At 34.2% G+C, this 24,644-nt stretch overlaps 1 protein-coding gene across 1 annotated transcript in view; it reads left to right on the top strand.

Annotated features, from left to right (window-relative positions):
• TRPC4 (transient receptor potential cation channel subfamily C member 4) overlaps positions 1-24,644 on the top strand; it is a 221,594-nt gene that overhangs the window by 61,499 nt on the left and 135,451 nt on the right. Inside the window, exon 2 of the mRNA XM_050767068.1 lies at positions 16,018-16,422. Within this exon, the coding sequence (XP_050623025.1) occupies positions 16,045-16,422 (378 nt within the window). The 5' untranslated portion in view covers positions 16,018-16,044. The remainder of the gene's footprint in view (positions 1-16,017; positions 16,423-24,644) is intronic.

Below are 24,644 nucleotides of genomic sequence, written 5' to 3'. Positions count from 1 at the left end.
ATTATCAACCAGAAAAATCAGATCATTCTTGAGGAAATTAGTAATTGGCAAGTTGGGCTCTACATGCATGGCTAGAGGCCAAAGGCACAGCATTGACCAGGAGTTGATATTAAAGATTACCTCCCATTAGGCCGGGTGCGGTGGCTTATGGCTGTAATCCCAGCACTTTGGGAGGCCGAGGCAGGCGGATCACAAGGTCAGGAGATCGAGATCATCCTGGTTAACACAGTGAAACCCTGTCTCTACTAAAAATAAAAAATTAAAAAAAAAAAAAATTAGCCGGGTATGGTGGCAGACACCTGTAGTCCCAGCTACTCAGGAGGCTGAGGCAGGAGAACGGCGTGAACCCGGCAGGTGGAGGTTGCAGTGAGTGGAGATCGCACGACTGCACTCCAGCCTGGGCAACTCCAGACTCTGTCTCAAAAAAATAAAAAATAAAAAAAATAAGATTACCTCCCTTTATTGAGGTGGTCTCTCACTATAAGCACTTATTACAAAATACTAAAGAAGACAGCTATTAAAAATAATGTTTCACTAAAATATATTTCTAGTATAATATTTCTTACCTTCAGGACATAGAAAATGTATATAGAAAATGTGGAATTTGCATAACAATGATGATTTTACTTCCAAACACTTATATAGTTGGTTTCAGCAGGTTGTAATGAGAATATGACAAGGATCTGGTTTAAAATAAGAAAATAAAATATTTATAGACATCCCAGTGTCAGATACTATGTAGACAAAATATTTGATTAATATTTGGATGTATTTTTTTCACTTTTCATCTAAATGTTCCATCATTGCATCCATGAGACTATAAGGTTTTTAGTATCATGACACTTCGGGATTCTAATTTTGAATGGAAACTGGAAAACTCACAAGTGAAATATCAACTGTCAGCTTCCCCTGAGGAATAAATCACTTTATGATAATTTTAATGAAGCACTAATTTTTGGGGTTTTTTTTTTTTTTTTTTTTTGAGACAGGAGACTGGAGTGCAGTGGCGCTATCTTTGCTCACTGCAAGCTCCGCCTCCCAGGTTCACACCAATCTCCTGCCTCGGTCTCCTGAATAGCTGGGATTACAGGTGCCCGCCACCACGCCCGGTTAATTTTTTGTATTTTTAATAGAGATGGGGTTTCACCGTGTTGGCCAGGATGATCTCGATCTCCTGACCTCGTGATCCACCCGCCTCAGCCTCCCAAAGTGCTGGGATTACAGGTGTGAGCCACCACGCCCGGCCATGAGGCAGTAATTGTTTATGAAGTTAATACATTATTTTTTCTGAGGTGGTGTAGGGTAATAACTGTTAGAGTATATTTGGGTAATTTAATTTCTCAGTTTTTCTGAAGGCAGCTGGATTCTGGAAGCAGAGAAATAGCCGAGGTCTAGAAGCCAGAGTGAGAAAGGATAATTCTACTATGTAGTTCACAGCTCTTTCTTATTTCTTAAATCAATATTTTCAATGACTTTATGCCAACTTCTAGAATAAGAGGAAACTTGAATTAAAGGACACAGTTTCATTTAGTTAAACCTTAAATGAATATTCGATGGAAAATACACTATGCTATTTATGTGAATAATCCTATCATATCTGCTAAACACCCCAAGGCATAGAGGTAATTGAATTAAAAAAAAAATGCTAACATGCCTGCTGATAAAATCTGCTTTAAATGTAGTCTTAACTATCTAAGTGCCAATACACTAAAGAAATAAATCTGTGGGAGGAGTATTTAAATATCATAATATAGCTTTATGTCATTAAAAAATGATCACAATGTCATAGGGTTGATGACTGCACAGAATAACAAAATTCTCTGGACAGCAATCCATCATAAACTTGGAAAATAACCGAATAACCTGTCAAAATTCCTTTGCCCAAAAAGTCTAGTCTTTTAAGTTGCTATGGTAATTACTACATTTGTTGGAGGTATTTAAGAGATGACAAATTCCTTGTGCATAATGAACCTTTATAAAGAGTATTCTAAGCATTCTAATTTTTTAAAGTTGCTTTTGATTTGCATAATTGATGTTTGAGTTCAGTGTAGAAATAAACTTGACTGGTAAATTCGAAGGACATGAGAAGATTGAGGAAAAAATTAAAAGTTCAAGACAAAAGGAAAGAATTGCCTTTTATAATATTTATACCTTCTACTATTTTGCTACTGTTTTCAGGATGTTAAATACTTAGTCTGAATTGCTATTCAGAGAACAGCAAAGAGAGTGAGAATTGTCATGCAGAACAATCCCACTGAGTTTAAACCTCCTGGTTTTAATTTATCATTGGGAATGAAACATTTCATTATTTATCATTGCAACACCTCATATGAGCAGAGGAATACATTATGCTACCATTTCTTAGTTGCATCCATAGTCAGTTGAACTAGATTCGTTCACTGTCTGTAACTGGGGAGTTGGGGTGAAAACAGATTAGATACCTCTAACATGCCATGAGTCTATTTTATTTTATTTTTATTTTTAATTAATTTAATTTTTAAGACAGAGGCTTGCTCTGTCACCCAAGCTGGAGTGTAGTGGTACGATCACAGCTTACTGCAGTCTGGACCTCCTGGGCTAAAGCAGTCCTCCTGTGTCAGTCTCTTGAAATGCTGGGATTACAAGCATGAGCCACCATACCCAGCTAATTCTTATTTCTTCTTATTATTATTATTTTGTAGAGACGAGTTTTGCTATGTTGTCCAGACTGGTCTTGAACTCCCGGACTCAAGGAATCCTCTTGCCTTGGCCTCTAAAAGTACTGGGATTACAGGAATGAGCCACTGATCCAGCCCTTAAGTCTTTTTTAGACACAAGTGAGCAGACAATTATGAGCCTGGAAATATTGCTTAATGAGGAGAAGAGCCAATGGGACTGTGACAAATAGGGCTAACTCCATTACCTTGAGTGTTACAGATCAACACTGCAGCCAGGATTCAATTTTCAAAGAAGCTTCAGATCTGAGGTACTAATATTTAGGGGAGCTCCAGGAGTACTGGTGAGGACTTAAAAGAACTCCCTGAGAGCTGGTAATGAGAAAACAGGTTCAGAATCAGAAGACCCACTGCTTGGGTAAATCTCATCAGTAGAGAATTGCAGAACATGATGAAAACCTAGCCACTGGGAAACTGAATGACCATTCAGTAACAGAACAAAAGTCTAAATATGTAATACAGGGTAGGTAGGGAACATATTTATAAAGCCCACACGACCTTCATCAAATAAATTAACCTCTGTATTCTTTGCTTGGGACACTAATAATAGCACTTACCCCACAAGGTTTTCCTGAAGATTCATCGAGTTCATGCAGGTAAAACTTAGAACAGTGCTTGACATAGTAAGATTTCTGGAATTTTTGTTGTTGTTGTTGCTGTTGTTATTTTGTTGTTCTTGTTACAGGTGCCTGAAGTTAAAGTTGAGTCTTAAACTCTGGTTGTTTAAGCAATAAAGGCAAGAACAAAATTCCGAGACCAGCCTCATTCAGGAGCATCTCTGTTAGAACTTTTGCTCCTGCCTCCCATGACCAAAAATTGTCAGGAAATGTGGGGTCGAGTTTAGCCTGAAGGTTTTTACCACATCTGACTCTGATTCCTCACTGAAACCATCAGCATTTTCATTGCTAATATTTTGCTGCACCTTCAGGATGCAACATTTAGTAAGCGTGTGACCTTGAGGGAGTTGTTAAACTTATCTGAGCCACAGAAATGTATTACCTTCTCCTGTGACTTTGAATAGTGCTGTCATATTTCCAAATGTCTATAATCACTAGAAAGTTCACCATTTGGTAGAAAATAATAAGAGTCACTAAGTATATTAGAAGAGATTAGATGAGGTAACAAACGTTTTGAAAAGATACAGCAGTAAAGTTGTTGTGTAATGGTAGGACTGGTTATGAAAAAAAAGCAGTTATTTTAGGAGCAGAAACTAACATAAAATGGGAATCTCTTTTGCATCTCCATTACTTGAAGAATACTGCTTCCTCCTCCCAGAAATCCTTGCTTCCACAGAGTCATTGGGAAAATATCTGCTTACAGTAAAATACTTGGGTGAAGCCCCACCTCCTCCAGCAAGCATTTCTTCCCCACCAGGTAGAGCTTGCTGCTTTCTCCTCTGAATCGTCCAAAAACATTGCTCATATCTAAACTGAAGACCTTGCCACAAGGTATTTACCATTGACTGTCAACAAGGCTCCTCCTCCACTTCATAATGTCCTCTCTTTGCTCAGGGTTTGGTGGTGGTGGTTGTCTTAACAGCTTTATTTGAGGAATAATTTACATATGCAACAACATTTACCTGTTGGGATTGTGTTTTATGTGACTTTATATCCTCAGCCTGCAAAATCATCCTGATCCGACACAGAATATACCAGAACAAACCACTTTTGATGAATTTATTTTATAACAAAGAAAAATACACGTGTGAATTTGTAAAACTGTATTCCTAATAAGAAATTCTAAATCTAGCTTAATTGAGCATATGTATGTTTAATTATTTTTAAAAATATGTATTATCTAAAGAAAGATTATATTTTATATAAAAGTAGTTATTTTTAGAAGTAAAAAATAGCCAAATTAATTGCATCGTATAAAACATGCTTAGACTGAGAGCTACCATAGAAAATTCTAACTGTATGATGTTCAAAAATTTCTTTTTTTAGTTGTCACAAAATAAATACATTTGAAACTATGTCTCTTAGTTGTGTTTATCTGAACAGTTACAGTATTCTGAAAATAGTTTCTTTGGAAACCTCATGGTATATACTGATGGGACACAAAGTCAGGAAAATCATGTATCAAAGCAGAACACTAGTATTTTTTTTAATTAAGTAAAAAGTTGCGGCTTGATTGAAGCGTGGAGATCATTTAATATAACTAATAGAGAAATACAAGAGTGACAAAGTTAGTTATGTGTTCAAAGTCACATGGTTTGTTGGCAGAGACAATGACAAAAGCAGAGACGAATAGGATCACAGTGTTAATATTCACTGAAGATTATCCAGTTTAGCTACCCATCTGGTTATCAAATCCTCTGTAGCACATTCCTTTCAAGTTGTCACTTCTATGTTTGAATACTGCCAGAAACAGGGAGTCTCCTGGCCTCTGAGATAAAGTATTTAATCTTTACACAAGTCTTAGTATAGTATTAAAAGTTCACCTTTTGTTGAGAAGCAACCTTTTCTTTATAATTTCTACCTACTGGTCTTGGTGTTAGCTTTCGAAGTCATCAAAAACAAGTCAAACACCTTTTAAATCGGAGAGACTTGCTAGCTATTAAGGACAGATGATTGTTCCTTTTAACAAAATAAACTTTTATTTTGTGATGAATGTTTAGTTTTTATCAAGATGTATTATGTTCTCATTATTCAACAACAAAAATCACCAATTACCCGTATGTAACCTTTCTTAGTTATAACTGTAGTTACTTCCTTTTTAGTGTAAGTTTTTTCATTGTTACAGATGCATTCTTAGTTTAAAATTTTAACCGTGACTACTGCTTATCATAATATCAGTGTTTTCCTGTGACAGTAAAATGCAATACACATTATTTTAATACCTGAACATTTTTGTTAAATAAATATGCAGAACTTCATGAACTACTTGACCATTATTAGCTTTTGAGTCTCTCTATTTTTTCCCAACAATTAACAGCAAAGTTGTGTTTAGTTTTATGCATATATTACCTTCCTTTTACCAGACAACTCTAGTATAGGTTCCTGGAAGGAGGTATTCCTAGGATAAACAACTTGAACCTTTCAAAAGAGTGATACACATATTTCCAATTTCTCTTCAGTTTAAACCACCACCAGCAATTTATGAAGAAATTCTTGAACACCATCATTTCTAGTATTGGGTTTTCTTTTGTCTGTAATCTGATCACATTTGGCACACAATAACTTTTATCTTATTGGTAGATTTCTAAGCTTTTAGAGGTCAGCAAAGTTGAGTGCTTTGTCAAACATTTTCTACTTATATTTTCTTTTCTCTGAGGGGACTGTTCGTTATGCTCTTTGAACCTTAGTGGATTTTCTTTTCTACTTAATAAACTCTTTTTTGTCATATGTATTTTTAATAATTTCCCTAGCTATTTTGTGTTTTAATTTTGTGTGTTAGATTGTAGTACTAAGAATTTTTAAATGCTGTGTATGCATAGGGTGTCTTCTACAAAGTCATTTCTCCATTGTTTTTACTTAGGAAAACTCTTCTCCATCAAAAGGATAGACTAATATTTATTTATATTTTCCTATCATTTTATGTGCTTTAATATTTAACTTTAAAATCAATTTAGAAAACATTCTCATGGTGCTACAAAATATTATTTTCAAAACTTCTAGCCAGATGTCTCAATGTCACTTATTATTTTTCCATTCCTGATTCTTAATTTGTCATGCTTCCTGTTAATACACTACTCTGCAGTTTGTGTCCAATTCCCTCTGCCTCTGGCTTTTTCCCTCACACAGACACACACCATTACCGCCACCACTGCAACAACAGTAAAAAAACAGCAATGCCTAGTTTCTTTTCATATGTTTGCGATAATCTCCTAATGGGTATAAGTGATTTTTTTAAGAATAGAAGGATCATATATTTATCAAAACTTCTATATATGCATCCAAGTTTAAGCATTCTATCTTTTTTTTTGTTTGCACATCCACGTACACACACACACATGCACACACAAATTTAGAAACCAGAGGTCAGTTACAGGCCACAGGATCTGATTGTGGTGGGACACACTGAACATATTTTGCTGTTAAATAAGTCATTTGTGAAACAGGTTATTTTCCTTTCCTTGTCTAATCTTGTTAATGCTTATTTGTAAAATGTATTGCCACCCTCACCCACATTTCTTCTTAATATTGTTTTTCTTATGACAAGTTATGCTTTCATTGTAAACAAGGCAAGCAGTGAGTCTTTAACACAGTGAGAGAAGTACAAGTGTTTCTGATATAGTAATAACATTTATGCATGTGTTCTTGTTTTTACATTTTATATGCATCTAAATGTATTCCTGAAAAATTTCAAATTCTACAAATTATGCCAAATAATAGGGGCTGGGGAAAATAAGGATTAGGGCAAGATTACTCAAAATATGTTAAATCAGAGCACTAATAAAAACATCAATAAACTAAAAAATGTGACATTTAAATCCCCATGAATATTGTGCTAGCATCAGAGTCTATCATTATGGCCTCTTAATCTTAGGGGTTAATATATTAATGTGTCCACTTCCCTTGTAAACCCTTGATGAAACTCACTGGTTTATTGGCAGATGGTCTCTTAGCTTCCATGCTTGTATAATTCCTAATCAATCAGCAGTGAGAGTGATCTTTAAAATCAGAGATCAGATTATGTTATTCTCTTCACACAAAGCCCTTCTGTAACTTCCTACTATGCCTAGAATAAATTTCAAAGTCCTTGTCCTGAATCCTTTGGCTACAGTCTAGTTCTGCAGACTCATCTCTTCCGCTTTTTCCCTTAGTCATCGCACTCCTGCCAACTGGCCCTCTGTCATTCCCTAGAATGCATCCTGTTCCTCTTGCCTCAAAGTTTTTTCGTTCCTTCAACATCATGATTTTTTCTGCACCTTTTCACATAGCTAGCATTTTGTCATTTCCCATGTTTCAGGGAGGCTATTCCTGTTCATCTGACCTCATACAGCTCTTCATCTCTTCTCCTCCTGCAAATTTCTCCATCTCATCTTAAAACGTGTTTTCCTTATAGGATTTATAGAAACTTATAATTACTATGTTTGCTAATTTTCGTGGGTTCCTTCCACTGGATCATAAACTCTATGAGTACAGGTCATTGGTACTCATTCACCATGGTATTGCCAATGTTTCAAACACAAATCTTGACATACAGATATGTTCATTAAACATTTTACTCCACTACCCTTTTCTGAGCACCATGTATATTTCAGTGAGCAAAATAGACAAAAAAAAAAATCTCTCAACTATTTAAATAACAGAAAACTTTTTTGTTTTATCCTTTTTTTTAAAATTGAGACAAAGTCTTGCTGTGTTGCCCAGGCTGCAGTGTAATGGCATGATCTCGGCTCACTGCAACCTCCACCTCCTGGGTTCAAGCGATTCTCCTGCCTCAGCCTCCCAAGTAGCTGGGAGTACAGGTGCACGCCACCATGCCTGGCTAATTTTTTTCGTATTTTTAGTAGAGACAGGGTTTCACTATGTTGGCCAGGCTGGTCTTGAACTCCCGACCTTGTTATCTGCTCACCTAGACCTCTCAAAGTGCTGGGATTACAGGCGTGAGCCACGGTGCCAGGACTGTTTCATCTTTATATTTTCCTTATAGTGTACTTCTATGTCCAAACACGATCTTTGAGTAAAGATCTGAGGTCATATGCAGAAAACTAATTTTATTCCTTCCTGCATTTAAATAATTTTAATAAGATATAAAATTACAGCTTCTGTTTTTTCTTCCCTATTTTTAAAGCAAACCTCTTTATATTATTGCCTCCAAATTTACTGTTAAGAGGTATGATGTTAACATGATTCTTTATATATTGAACTCCCCAAAAATGTCACCATACAAACTTCTGCTAAAGCAAAGTTAAGTTCATTAGAACTCACAACAGTAAAGAAGAGTGTCACCTGGACTGAATTTTACCATGTCACCAAAGGAGGCAGGGTAATATACAGAGTTTTCTAGCCTGGGCTCAGTTGCTTTCAGGTTGATCTTTCAAGGTGGGAAAATGATTAGGATGAGGCAATTTTTGTGACCTAATAGTTTATGATTGGTGGATTTAGCAAAAAGAGACTTCTGAAGAGAGTCTTGATGAGTAACCTCACTTAGTAAGGGAGCTGCTTGCCCAAGTAGGCAAAATATTATCTCAGCTAAACAGACATGCAGAAATTTATTGATGTAAATAGTGATTATTTATATGTAAATAGTGGTTATCGGTTTACAATCTTATCTTTTCTGAGCAAAATTTTTAGGGAATAAACAACTAATTAATGTTGACATAGCTATTAATAAGTTGTGAGGTTGCAGTCTCATGGGGGATATGCTATTTTCCCTCCTCCTTTAGAATATTTTCTGTCCCTAAGGGAGTTGTTCTTACATGTCTAGTGTGACACTATGAATTCTTTCTGATGTCTTACACATCTTTTTATAACTATTAAAGTTGTTGGTTGTTACTAATAAAAATAGTCTTCATACTGTATTATTTCATTTTCACTTTCTACAACTACTATTTTATAGATATTGGCCCTTGTATTTCTATTCTCTATTTCTATTAACTTTTATATTTTACAAACTGAGAGAGTTTCATGACCAGTTCACTGGTTAATTCTAGTGTTGTTCTACCAGCATCTGTGATTATTCCTTCTTAATGTTTTCTTATTCCTAAGTTTTTATCCTATCCTTTTCTATAATTTTGTAGAGATAAATATGCATGTTTTATTCTCCTGTTATCTGGTACACTTATTCTACTTCTTCTATTATAAAATACTCAAATTGCTTTCTAAGATGTCTTGATTTTTACCCTCTGTGCTTATATTCCCCTGTAAACGTCAGCAAATTACTAACGTCTTGTGCCATTCTGAAGATTTTAGGCGGTAAGGGTGAGAAACATGTTTCTGAACCATGAGCTAGCCATGTGTTGATTTATACATTACAGTTATGTTTCCTCATACAGCTGCCAAAAGCTTAGTAGTAAAGATGTGCAGAAAAGAAAAATAGGTTAAGAAAAAGAAAGTATTTCGCATAGGTGATTTGATAGCTTAACAGCTATTGACTGGAATTGCTAAAACAATTTTAGGCAAGTGATTACGACAATTTGACCCTATTTATTTAATCTAAAGTGGCAGAGTAATAACTCTGAGTATAATCATTCATTCATTGATTCACCAACAAATTTTGAATGCTGATGCAGAACTGTTTACGTCACAATCTCCTATATACACACCAGTAAGAAATGTTCTAAATCTAAGAGATCCACAGGGTTTATAAAGATGCATAAAAAGGACCATATAACTGTGCCTTGAGAGGAAGAAAAGGAACGTCTTCAGAGGCTATGATGCTTCAGAAAGGTTTTAAAACCCGGCAGGAGTTTTAAAGGGAAGGAAAGGCACTAAAACTATAAAGAGCAGTATAAGAGGCTTAGAGTTATAGTAGCCAAGTCGTTTGGTATTTTGGGCAGTGTAAAATGAGCTTGCCTTGGGACAGTCTTGGAAGCCAGATCATGGAGGAATCAGTATTCCGTAATAAGTTTGTGTTTTACCTGTGAATGGCTATCAGCCTTTTAGAGACTGTAAGTGAGAAAGTGATTTGATTAGAGATTAGATTTGCATCTTAGAAAGATTAGGTATGTGGCATTGTGGAGAATAAACAGGAAGTATGCAAGACTAAAATCAGTAAGATCATTTGGAAAGGTGTTGCTGTAGCCTATGTAAAAGATGATGAAGAGATAAAGTACATCAACTCTGTAGTGAGGGAATGCTACTGAGCAGTTGAAATCTGCCCAGTAAGACATAGAAACGATTCTTAATATTATTTAACTATAGCTAATTTACATTTAAATAGGCACGTGTGACTAATGGCTACCATCTTGGATAGCAGAAGTCCAGATCTTAAGGGAGACATGTGGTCTGGCAACATAGATTTTATAGGATATTTTAAAACATATGTGTGTTTTTCAGGGAACGTTTTAAACAGCAAGTGATGATAAGAATAGGGAGAGTGATAGATGAAGGAAAGAGCCACAAGCAGGACCTTTGTCATATCAATATTTCAGCTTTAGACAGAAGAAAAGGAGTCCATGGAAACCGCTGAGAGAAGGGTCATGTTAAGGTAGGAGGTAGAGCATTAGGAAGGGTGGCACAGAGCCCAAGGCAAGACCAGTTTCATTTCAGCAGACGTGTCACCAGAAGCTACTGAAAACTTATAAGGCTTGAAAAGAGCCAAATGTATTTGGCAACTAGAAGGACATGATTAAGAAAAATAAAATTTATTCATGATGAGGATAAACACCATGTTAGAGAGAATAAATGAATGAATGGACGGTGAGCTTAAAGTTTATAAAATAAAGAAAATCTGAGCCAGGACAGAGAATTACCAAAGATTATTACAATTTAAAAATAATGAGAATTAAGTAGATTTGTGACGTGAAGGGAAGAAGGTTTGCAGAAAGAGGCTTCAGGTATGAAAGAGGGTGATGGTTCATGTGAAGTGTTAGAGAAATGGGAATGGATGGAAGCTCAGACAGCAAGGTTAGCAGCTAGAATGAGAAAAGAACATCTTTTCCTTTGAAATCAGAGGGAAAGAGTAATAGATTGTTGTGTATTTTCTAACTCTCAGGGTGGAGTTTCAAACTTTGACTATTACACATTATTTTCTAAAATATATGTTTTCTAAATCCCATGATGTAAAAATCCAGCGAAATAACATCGTTTGCCCTGCCTATACCATTCCCCTCGATATGTGCGTTTTAAAAATGGGAATATACCATCACAAAGAAGATGAGAAAATAAAATTAAAAGGAAATTACAATGGAGATAGCGTTTAGTTTTTTATGTGTTACTTGTTAAATCCAAGGGGCTTGAATTTTGAAAATAAGTATAATCTTGATTTTCATCTTTAAAATCCTAGGATAAAATATCAAAATATTTTAGTAAAGTAGTTTTTGTTGTTGTTGTTGAGTAGTGTAACCTTATCTTCATGGTTTACAGAAATGTCCCTACAACTTTTCAAAGAAATTTAGTTCATTGCACTTTGACATCATCAAAGCAAGAATAAAATTCATGTTAATTTTTGACTGGACTAAATCACAAAACATTTCAGTCAATATGTAATATTGTTTATGTAACACTTGCAGCTACTGAAACGTATGTATTGTTTCTTGCCTAAGGAAATTAGAAAAGGATCTGGAATTCAGAGTGATAGCAAAAATCAGACCATTATGCTTTTATGTGGAGTATATGTTATGTGAAAGATTATTGAGATGATATGTTAAAATACTATCAAGAAAAAATTCTAATTGGATTGAGTGCGAATGCACTATTTGGGAAAAAGTTATTTCATATCAGATTCCAGACAAAGTACAAATGCAACTTACATATGTGTGATAGTATCTTAATAACAAATAGGAGTTGTTTCTTACTGTCATGAGATCACACCTGTAAACATGTATTTTCTCACAGTCAACTAGGGAAGAAAAGAAAATGTTGTTTGGGGAAATTCATTTTCCCTTTAGTAATATATACTAAAGAATGGAGATCTCTCCATATTAAATATCCCTTTCCTTTGTGTTCTTTGGAACTCAAATTCATTGTTCTTTCCATTATATAACTAAACTTATCCTTTAGGCAATGTGCCTTCAGATACATATAAATATCTAAAATTTCTGGTTGTATATCTTTATGTTGCTTAGAGAACTGTAGTTTTCATATTTAGTGACAATTTTAATTTCTCTTTGGATCAATGTCAAGTTATAGCTCTCTCTACATTCTTGTTTCTTTTTAATCCTCAACACATTTAGGGGAAATAATTCTTAGTTTATGTAAAAAGTCACATCTCAGAAGTTGAGTTATTTCCCCATCACTCCTCATCTCTTCCAAATCTTCTAAATATAATTTGACCCATCAGTCATTCCACGTCTGGTGTTATACAGGAGACATTGAAATGAAAAGATTCTTAAAATTCTGCAGTCTCTTGGGGGGAGAAATCACTTCCCCTCCAAAGTTAATTCTAAAAGTGGAGGACCAGGAACAATGTTTTATTTTGACATTATAGGTCAACATATTTGCAATACTGGGTCTCCTGTTCTTCAACAGCCTTTCTATCCAGTAGCAATTCCATAGCTGTTAAGTGTGTCAGCTGAGAGATTCCATCAGCCTTATCAGCACCTGCCACTTGCGATTGCATTTATGTAGCACAGTTTTAAAATGTTAAACTTGATGTTTTTGTCCTCCAGTTAGTATCCCTGCATCTCAAGAAATCAAGGACAAGCCTATGTGCAAAAAAATTATATGATCTTCCTTCCTCTCTTATGTTAAAGTTTTAGACATCAAAGTTGTTCTCTCTCTCTCTTTCTTCTCGGTGTGTGTGTGTTCGTGTGTGTGTATGTGTGTGTGTTTCTCCCTGTGAGTGTTTTAAGATTCAATTGTAAATATTTAAATTTATTTAATGTATTTACATTTTAAATGTATTTAAAATCGGTCTAGACTTCCTAACATAAATTCTTATATACTGTTTTCAAATCCAAGAGATTGAAAGAGGTCATAAAAGTTAATAAAAGATCTTTCTCAGTACTAATGCTTTCATTCTTATCTTCTCACCCATTCCTTGGTAAGTGTTGATTTCATCACCTTATGGATAGAAAAATAGATTACCTAATGCAAATATCCCTTACCTTCTCCATCTCTTAATTACAGTGTTGACTAAAATATGTCATTTTTGGGTAATGTAACTCTTTTTAAAATGAACTTCTGTGGTTTACATTTGTGGAAGTTATCTGGATTAAATGAAATAGATATTAATAATCTTAATTTATTTTTATCTTTCCTCATCCTCAAAGTCCTCCCATAGCTTCTGTTTTGTCCACTAATCCCTATTGTGACTGACATTCTGTACTTTGACAATGAGGAATAAAATGCTGCTCTCTACCTAATTCTTTATTTGGTAGCATTATTAATAAAATTAACTAAATGAAAAAAATAAAAATAGTTTGTTCATTCTCTAGCATGATTCTTAATCTTGATTGAATCTTGATTGAATCATAATTCACATGCAGAACTGATGTGTGCATGCATGTGTGTAAGTGCATGTGTATTTTCATTTTAACCTGTATTATGGGTGAGCTACATTCAAACACTGGTCTCAAGCTAAAAATATTATTGGTAGGAAAATTAAATTCAACTCGAAAATAAAAATTCACATATTTTTCCAGGAATCATAGATAAGAAAGAACTGAGATACTAAAGAGTATGCACAGTGCTGAAATTGGATGTAAATACCAGTCATTATTATTATGAAAAATTTAGATGTTAGTCCTGATAAAATTACAATGTTAAGGTCATAGCATTGATCCCACACACTGTTACAGACTCTGACCTGGGACTGAGAAAAAAGGTGCCAAGGAAGGGAGTGTCAACCACCTCTCCAAGGCCAACATTGTAATGGCATCACTGATGCAAAAAATGGGGGCATTCAGGATCAGATAATTACAATGACATAGATAGACTCATAATCATCTTGATTTACTCAAGTTTTAGTGATATTGGAGAAATATTAAATTCTCCTTGATATTCTGTAATATAAATGCTATTCCTGTTATTCTAGAGTGAGTTAAAGCATTCCAACAATACTAAAGTTATAATCAGCCTTCAAGTAAGTAATTCACACATCTGAAATTAATACATATAGAACACTCACTTTTTGCTTAGTCTGTGAAGGTAGCTTTACAAAATATTATGCCAGAGAAATACCAATTATGAAATAATAGTTTTTCATAGTAGCTCTTATACCTAGATATTTTAGAAATCATGATGAATTATCTGGATGTCAAAGGGTAAAAATTACTTCCTTGATAATTAAAATAATAAATTGAGGTAATACGCAAACAATGTGAAATTTCCCAAAATAAAAATATTATTAAATATCATCATATTTGTTAATGTAATTCATGTTTAATCTATGGTTAAAACATTATTCAAATCAAATTAATTTACTCATAAAATGATTAGGGTTAAGAAGATCAATTGAAAAGAATATGCATGTTTAAGTACTTAGAACACCCTATTTATTTTAATTTCGCAGAGTAAACATATGCAAATAAACATGTGAGTTCAATTTAAATAACATAGAAAAATAAAATAGGTTAGATAATAAGTATGCAAGAGGAACTAACAGCAACAAATAAATCATACTCAAGATGTAATACTTTTTTTCTATGAATCTCTATCACTAGGATGATACTAGATCAATATGACTTCCAGTACCTTTGTGAATTTATGATAAGATGAGCTTTCATTTATTTGAATTAATTTTCTCATATTCACCTATATCCTTAATCTAACTTTTAAATTAAAAAAATTATAATGAATACATTCCTGCCTTGTGGTTTATTGTTATTTTTTTAAGGCAGTAGAATTAAGAAAATAACATTTTTATGATAAATTCTTTCACCATTTAATCCTTTCCAAACCTTCTTTTGGAAATGGAATTGCTTAGACTCATCTTGACGATTAATTAATATTCTCAATACATGTCTTCCCCCCTCAATGAACTCAAAGAGAGAAAAAAATACAATCATGTTCATTGGGCTCAGTATATTTTATTGATATTAATGTTGTTAATTTACATTAACTTCGATGTCCCTACTTACTAGCATTAAGTATAGAGGGCAGGGCACAGTGGCTCACACCTGTAATTCCGGCAGTTTGAAAGGTAAAGGCAGGTGGATCTCTTGAGCCCAGGAGTTTGAGACCAGCCTGGCAACATGGCAAAACCCTGTGTCTACCAAAAAAAAAAAAAAAAGAAAGAAAACAAACAAACAAACAAAATGAATATATGACAAATTAACAATATTTTGCAAACACAATGGTATTACATAATCTCAATAGCATTTCCACAATTAGAAAAATTGACAATGAATTATACATTTGAATACTTAGTTTTGAGATCTCAAAAATATGGCCTCTGATATTCAAAGTGATTGTCTGAAAACTATATATAATTATGATAAACTTTGTAAATAATTTCCAAAACTCTAAATGCATTCCCTGATAAAATTCACTTTCAGAGTAACTTTTTAAATAGTTTACCAAATATTAATCTCTTTTTATTTATTTTAGAAGGAGACTTTGTTGCCACATAATTTAACAACTATTTAGTATTTATATTGTTTAAGAAAAAAAGAAACCTTAACTCTTCATAGTTACTAATGATGGTATTGTTGTTATTGATAGTACTGTGAGTTGGAGAAGAAGTATGATGCTTAACAATTTTAAAAGCATATTAACACTAATATCTTTGTGTTTTTGGTTTCTACTTTCAGAGACAAAGAAATAGCATGGCATGAAACATGGCTCAGTTCTATTACAAAAGAAATGTTAATGCTCCCTATAGAGATCGCATCCCTCTGAGGATAGTAAGAGCAGAATCAGAACTCTCGCCATCAGAAAAAGCCTACTTGAATGCTGTGGAAAAGGGAGACTATGCCAGTGTCAAGAAATCCCTAGAGGAAGCTGAAATTTATTTTAAAATCAATATTAATTGCATTGATCCTCTCGGAAGAACTGCTCTCCTCATTGCAATTGAAAATGAGAACTTGGAGCTCATCGAACTACTCTTAAGCTTTAATGTCTATGTTGGAGATGCTCTATTACATGCTATCAGAAAAGAAGTCGTCGGAGCTGTTGAGCTGTTATTGAACCACAAAAAACCCAGTGGAGAAAAACAGGTACCTGCAAAAATACAGTTTTTAATTTATTTCACCTGCAGAAGAGTTTTTTTGTTTGTTTGCTTGTTTGTTTTTTCTTTTTCTTTTTTTTTTTTTTTTTAGAGTTTCAAATGCCCTGAAAATTTAAGAAATATAAGCTTCAAAATCTGAACTATATTATAACAGAAAACTACTATTAGATACACCCTTCATGTCCTATGATAGTTACATCCACTTGCATTTCCTGCCCTGGAAAATCATAAGTAATTGTGAGAGCTAAAGCAAAATGAAGTAATCTAAGTAGACTGCTCATAAATTGGAAATATTTCTACCTAATGCTCAACACAGGTTGCTTGTAACTTTATGTGTATGTCTGGGTGTTTTTTCCTCTTGCCTTTCATTTTCTTACATTCTATCCTAGCAGAGGGTGAATTGGTTTCTTATTTTCCCATTTAGCTTGCTTGCCTGTTCTGGGCTTGTGCGGCTTACTGCAAAAGTGAGTTGCACCATCTAATTTTGATATTATCCTTTAACAAACTCTAGTAGATTCTTTTAAATTGAGACTTAAAGAAAGAAACGAAAAGGATTACTTTGAGATAGCTGAACTCTGACTGTGGGCTTAACTACATCAAATTTACTAATGGTGCAAATGTAGCTATACCTTATAGTTATCAACAGAAGATAAACTAAAATGGCACACAATTATAAATACAATGTGTGTTTTTTTCTTTCTCTCTCTCTGTCTTTTTCCACTGAGGAAGTGGAGACATCATAGACAGGAATGAATAAGGAGTCTGTTTTTGTCTGTCTGGACTCTTCCCTTTGCAACTGCCTTGTGTCTGAATTATCTATTTGATCCTTTTTCCTTTCACACTGAACTCATCACTTCCTTGCAACAAGGCTAATTGACTAATGGGATTGCAAAGACATTGCAGATTCTGCAGTGGTTCAGAAATCTGTCTTTTAAAGTAAAATCTTATAAAATGGATGTTATTTCAGCTCTAGCAAATTCTAGCCTATTTGATAATATACACATCTCTGTCTCTGCAAACGCTAGACTGTTAGGAGGTGTGCCTTTTTTTTTTTTTTTTTTTTTTACAAGCAAGCTCTTCTTGCTTTCCTGGAGGACTTTTATCAGAATTTTTGCCACATTATTAGGAAAAGAACTTTATAGCTGAGCATCCCTGTCTGCTGGGAAAAGCTTGTGTTTTTATGGTCCCATTTTATGTTTCATCCCCATTCAACCCTTCCCCTCACCTGAACTAAAACTTTGGTAAGATAACACCCCACAGCAACAATACTTTTTTGCTTGTTGCTTTGCTGGCATTTTGCTGTTTCTTTCATAAACAGTTGTTTGTGGATTACTCTCATTATACTGGTAAAATTTTACTGCTATGAAAATTTGCTTGTTTCGTGTATCCTTTCAAAAGTGAACAAGCCTTGATCGGGGTAGACAGGTAATAGTAATATCCAAAGACACATTTCATGTTATATACCAGACTTTCACCACTAAGGAGGTACAGAACACAGACAGGAATGAGTAAGAGTCTGTTTTTAATCTGTGTAAGTTTAGGTGCTACTACTTTAGTCTCCTTGTGGTACTGAAATTCTTTCCACAGCTGACCTCTCAAGTATTTGCATTTTCTAACAGCAATGATATTATATTGTACACTCTCTTATTTTATGTCTATATAGGCAACCATAAGACAGGTGTTTTGGCTGTGATGTAAATCATTATAGATTGCAGCAAGTCTATAGAATAAAACTGCCATTGAACATGTTTTTGATTTTATTACTAAAGAACCTTCTTAGTTCTATTTTCTAGAGAACACTGGCCATAAATTTCAGTGTCTCCTTAGTCAATGACATTTGTACTGACCAGAATAATTTTGTGTCTGCAGAAGATGTCTGCTATTATGAGAGTGTTTGTTGGAAGATGTTCAACTTCTGAACTAAACTCTAGCCTCACAAGTAGGTCCTGGCTCCTTACAGGCATTTGATCTGGATCGTGATTATTAATAAAAGGCAGTCAAGGTTTGTGATCTGCCAGGAGTCTGAAATTTCCCAGACCGTGTGTTTCTGGAAGATTTCTCTTGTATCAGTCTACTGGCCAAGAATTCCTTTTCTATTTGTACATTCTAGAATTCCTCTTCAGTGAAGGCACTGAGAATAAACAAAAATTGTATGATTTTGTTTGAACTTTATAATTTTGAAAGAGTAATTTCAATCTCCCTCAGAATTCTTGGGATCTTGCACAATGAAAACTGAAGTTTTAGCAACATGAAATGTGCATAGCGTAGCACACAAAGATTTCCTCAGTGCTTGGGTCGTATCAAATCCCATTAGAGCCTGGCTGTTTGTTTGTGATTTTCTTAGGTAATTTATTTCCTAAGGAAGGTCAACATCTTTTGGAATGACAGTTTTCATAAATCACTGTGTTGTAAGTAGCAAATATGTTCTTGATAGGAATTTTTTTCTCTCATAAGGTGTAATTCCTTATTCTTGTGATCATTGAAAGCCATTTTTGTTCTATTTTAATTCTCCTAATTTTCATACTCATGGTATCCCCAAAGATTCTGGGACATGTTGTCATTCGTTTTGTTGAGGTCATTGAGGCCGAATGATAAAACCTGAAAACAATAATATCAAACTGAACAAAATAAATGTAACATCCTAAAATGAATAAAGAAAGAGGTTCTAATAAAAAAAAATCATCCAAATCTGATTTTTAGAACGCTTAGTAGTTTCTAAAATGTAAGAAATGTGTATTCAAAATATACTCTTTTAGAAATTTGTCACATATTAACTTATTTCTCTGGGAAAAAAAAATATTTCATAGGCATCCTTAGGTCATGGGAGCTGTGAGACTTCAGATGAATTTGTCTACGCTTAAAGGCTTTCACTGGGGAACAATTTCCAGATGCCTGCTCTGCCAGGCCTCGTCCTGGGCCCTGAGGAGGAGACACTGTTCCTTTTCTCGAGAGTCCTAAGGTCCGATTGTGAATACAGAAAAGAAAAGTATCATGGGAATATGAATAAAGGCTGTCAGAACTGAAAAGATGAAAATGAATCCTCAGAAAATTATGAAGTTAAATCAGGTGGATTTGGCAAATACAAAATGTTAGCGGGTAGAGGGCTGGAGAAGGGCTTGAAGGAAAAAGGAGAAGAATGTTGATGGGTATAAACCTTGAAAAAAATAACACCATTAACTGAAATAAAGCCTGTAAGAAAAGACTTATGGGACCAAATTGGACATCTGTAGTTTTTTATTTGTTAGTATTAATACTTAGGAGTTAATTAGAAATGTTGGATTTAAGAATGGGGTCTAAGATTGTTATGTAGATGATATTGAAGCAGGACATTGAAGCATATAAAATCACCTTGTGTTCCTGCAGTTCTGACATTGATTTTTTTCTTTTTGACCTTATACATGTTTTAAAGATTTGTGATTTTTAGTATATTAAATGATTTTTCTCAATGCAGCATGTGATGAAAAGATCTAGGTATTTCCAGATAAATAGATGGGCATAGATCATTAAATATTTTCTTCCATATTTAAGGTAGTCCTTCATAAATCAGGGTCTTGAATTTAGTTTTTTTTTTTTTTTTTTTTTTTTTTTTTTTAACGAGAAAAGTAATAGCTTATTTCTTTCCCACAGGAGACAGCACAGAGAGCCTCTGATTCTCTACACTAAGCAGGAATCATTGCACTGATAGTGTCTGATGACTTTACCGAGCTTGGCTTTAACCTTCTTAATAACCTTATTTCTCTAGAGGGAATAACTGAGAATGACTTCTTAACCCTCTTTTCAGTCAGTTGATTGGTAATTTGACTTTTCATTGTTTTTAGCAGACCTTAGATGTCTTCTAAGTCCAGATTTAATTTCAGTTTCAGCCGCTTCAGTAAATGTTTATCAGAAGCAGACCTTGCTTTTCAATTTTTTTGTTAGATCAGTGGTTGTCAATCTGTAGCATCATCACTGGAAAGGCTTGTTACAACACAGACTACTAGGACCTACCTGCAGAGGTTCTGACAGAGCAGGTCTGAAGTGAGGCCTTGGGATTTGTATTTCTAATGAGTACCCCAGGTAATGCTAATGCTGCCAGTCTAGCAACAGGGCTTTGAGAACCACTGATTCAGAGGATGTTGCAGGTTATAGAAAACCTACAGCTGTATATTTTATGTTAGATTTCTTATACTATACTATGCTAACCTGGTTTTCAGGAAATTTCAATTCATTCCCTTAAATACTAGCTATTAAGTGGTATTTAATATATGAGAGTTTCCCAATTTCAGTAACATCCATATTATATATTCCTACTTTGGAAAAAAAGACTTTGCTATACATTATAAACAGTTAAGATTCCAGAGTGATTAGCTGAAGAAATTTTGGTTTTAAAGTTCTACTAAAACTAATGCAGAGTATTTTATAATTGGAAGGATTCTTAGAGATCAACCTAATCAATCACCTCATTTTACAAAAGAGAGACAGGAAAGAGGACTCAATGGGGCAGTGGGTTGGCCAGACTGAAAGGACCTATAAATTGATAGCTAGCGACCAACCTTGATATAATCTGGATAATAATAAAAATTGTATGACAAAAAATGACAACAACAGTAGTAATACTAGATGATATTCACTGAGTTTGTCACCATGCCAGTAACTGTGGTTAGAATTTCACTTGCTTTATCTCACTTAATCTTTATATTGTCCTATGAAGGTAGGTGCTATTGCTATCTCCACTTACAAATGGGAAAATGAAGGCATTAAAAGGCTTAAGTGACATAGTGACACGTCCCAGATCACAAAGAAAGGAAATACCAGTGCTGGAACTCAAGAGTCTCTGAAGATAGTCACTATGCTGGTCTGGCTTTAGCCATTGCATCAATTTGAATGGGTGTCATTTAAATCATTAATTACTTATTTTAATTCAGGATATGAATTAGACAAATTTTAAGAAGTCTCTGGATGTACACATTCAGACTGTCTCTATCCTGAATATTATAATGCCATTTATAATTTTGTTGCCCAACAAATATTAACTGTGACCCCAGAAACTCCTTACCATAGCGTTGCACTAAGAAATAACAAAGTCATTAGAAGTTGTGAAGTGCTGGGAAAGAGCATAGAAAGAAGTGAAGTGACGGTATGCTGGCTTCCAGTCCAGTTCACCACTTGCTAATTGGACAAGCGTCTAAATCTCTCTGAGCCTTTGTTTTTTCTTGGCTGTTAATCAGGTTTGTGGTCTGAATCTTACCTACTTCTCAAAGTCTAGTGATGTTCAAATTCTGTAAAAGTGTTTTTATAAGGTAACGTGTAATAATAGTTTTGGCATTATTACTGTATTATGCCATTATCTCTGTCTTCCTATTGACAAAGAACTGTACAAATAATACAAAATATGTGAAAAGATTAAGCATCAGCAATTTACCCTTTAGAGTTCAAGACCTCTTTTTTCATTTGCAAAATGTTGCCATTGTTGATATGGTGTGGCTTTTTGTCCCCACCCAAATCTCATGTTGAATTTAATCCCCAATATTAGAGGTGGGAGCTGGTGGAAGATAATTGGATCATGGGGTCATTTTTAATGGTTTAGTACCATCTCCCTAGTGCTGTCCTGTGATAGACTTCTCACAAGATCTGGTTGTTTGAAAGTGTGTAGCACCTTCCCCTTCGCTGTCTTTCTCCTGCTGCCATGTGAAGACATGCTTGCTTCCCCTTCACTCTTCTGCCGTGATTATAAGTTTCCTGAGGCCTCCCCAGACATGCCTCCTGTATAGCCTGTGGAACTGTAAGTCAATTAAATCTCTCTTCCTCATTAATTACTCAGTCTCGGGTAGTTCTTTATATCAATGTGAGACTGGAACTAATACAATTGGAAACACAAACCCAATTCAGGGAGAGCAAAAGAAAATATATCTCGGTTTACTTATTTCTTTCTACCTCAGTGCATATAGGAAATCTTTTGTTTTGACGTACCTGTTTCGGTAGATTTGTTAATACAATTGTGCCTTGAGAACATTGCCTGTTATGTGATCAGAAAATCAAACAGTCTGAAATAAGACATTGGTAGTAGCATGTTAATGCAAATATATACCCAAAATATACACTGCTGAATAAAAATATAGAAGAGTTTTAGTCAATATGGATTCCAATAAATATATTCCTGTCTAATGGACATAGAAATGTGTTCTTTAGACAAATCTAAATTTTTTGGAATGAATCAAAAAGGATTCAGTTACCCTGAAAAAACTTCACTTTTAACTGTTTTAACTATGTAACAAACCTGCACATGTACCCCTTAACTTAAAAGTTGGAAATTAAAAAATGACAAATAACTAACAAAAAAATCTAAACAAAAGAAAAAGAAGGGGATTATAGCTGCCACTCACCAGGATCTATGCCTAACATTGAAAGAGCATGGTAAATAGAAACTCTGATACCATTTGAAAGTTATTTTATTCTTACCCTTAAAGCACTTCATATTATTATATGTGATTAAATTAATAATGCATATGTGTATTGAAGAGGCTAAATATTCCTCAAAGCAAATACCCTGTGAAGTTTTAGTGCTTGTATAAAGAATGGGTTTATATTAAAATAAGAAAGAGACAAATGAATCTTTCATATGTGGGTTTTGTCGAAAAGCTTTTGTGGGGTGATTTTATTAGATCCCTCTAATCCATTATTAACGTGATTAAATCTAAAGTTAATAGCATTATGTTTCAGTAAGCAGTATATTAATTGAATTTCTTCATTAACCATAATATTGAAATATTAATCATTTAGGAATAATAGTCATATAAACACTGTAATTACTTGAGTACGTAAGGTATTAATATAATTGGGAATTATGAAAATATACGTTATGATTAGAATGTTCAGTAACTGTTTTCAACATACCCTTTCTTTCTGCCTGCTATATTCACTTATTCTCTGATTACAAGCAAAATGAGTAGTTTTCTGGTTTTGGTATCAAAACACAAGCAAACAAGGATACAGGTAATGCTGAATTTTAAATGTTCTTTTCCACATAGAGTAGAATGACACACACTGGGGCCTATCGGAAAGTGGAGGGTGAGAAGAGGGATAGGATCAGGGAAAATAACCAGTAGGTACTTGGCTTAATACATGGGTAATAAAATAATCTGCACAATACATAAGAATATTCATAGCAGTATTTTTTGTAATAATCCCAAATTGGAAGCAACCCAAGAATCTATCAATCACAGAATTAATAAGTGTATACAATTAAATTTATAGAAATTGGAATTGCCTATGGCAATGAAAAAGAATGAACCACAGGTAGACATAATACATAGACAGATCTCAATATATGGATGTTGAGTAAAATAACCCAAATACGAAAGTGTACATAAGTAAATCTTATATGATTCCATGCATATAAGATTCAAAAACAGGCAAAATTAATTTACAGCTATAAAGTCAGCATAGTGATTAATATGGGGAGTGGTGATAATTAGTGTTTCATTGGAAGACCTGAGTATATTAGCTACATCTACCTGGATGGTATGAGAAGGCTGTGGACAGAAGGCAAGACTAAATCAGTGAGAGGGGTTTGGGATACCACTGCCAAAAATTGGAAGAAGACCCAATCATATAGGGTTTGAACCATAAGGACAGAGCGGACAGAGTGAATTATTTTCTCCAGGTCACCAAAAATCTGCAATAATAGCTTAATATTGTCAGTCTTTTACATTTTAGCAATTCTGGTGGGTGGGTGGCGATATAACATTGTTATTTTTATTTGCATTTTTCTCATGACTAATAATGTTGAGCATCTTTTTATGTTTACAGTAAATTGTGATATTCTCTTCTCTGAAACCTTTTTCAAGTATTTTTCCCACATTTTAATTGGCTTGACTGTACTTTTCCAACTGCTGTGTAAGATTCTTGACATATTTTGGATGCAAGTACTTTGTCAGATATGCATATGTCTGTAACCATTATTACTGAACTCTATTCTATTCCTTTGCTCTAGTCATGTATCCTTGAGCCAATATCATAGTATCTTAATTATTGCAGTTTTATAATAAGTCTTAATATCTAAAAAAATAAAATTAAATTTAAAAAATAATCTGCACAATAAACCCCCATGACACAAGTTTACCTATGTAATTACCTCCACTTGTACCCCAGAACTTAAAAGTTTTTTTAAAAAGTTCTTTTCAAGAACGAGTTCTTCAAGCACCTAAAAAGAGTGTTCTTATTTTCATTATC

Source organism: Macaca thibetana, chromosome 17, assembly GCF_024542745.1.
Source record: "Macaca thibetana thibetana isolate TM-01 chromosome 17, ASM2454274v1, whole genome shotgun sequence".
Lineage (NCBI taxonomy): Eukaryota > Metazoa > Chordata > Mammalia > Primates > Cercopithecidae > Macaca > Macaca thibetana.
Note: the sequence above shows the minus strand (reverse complement) of the source record. Positions and strands in the feature narration are given on the sequence as shown.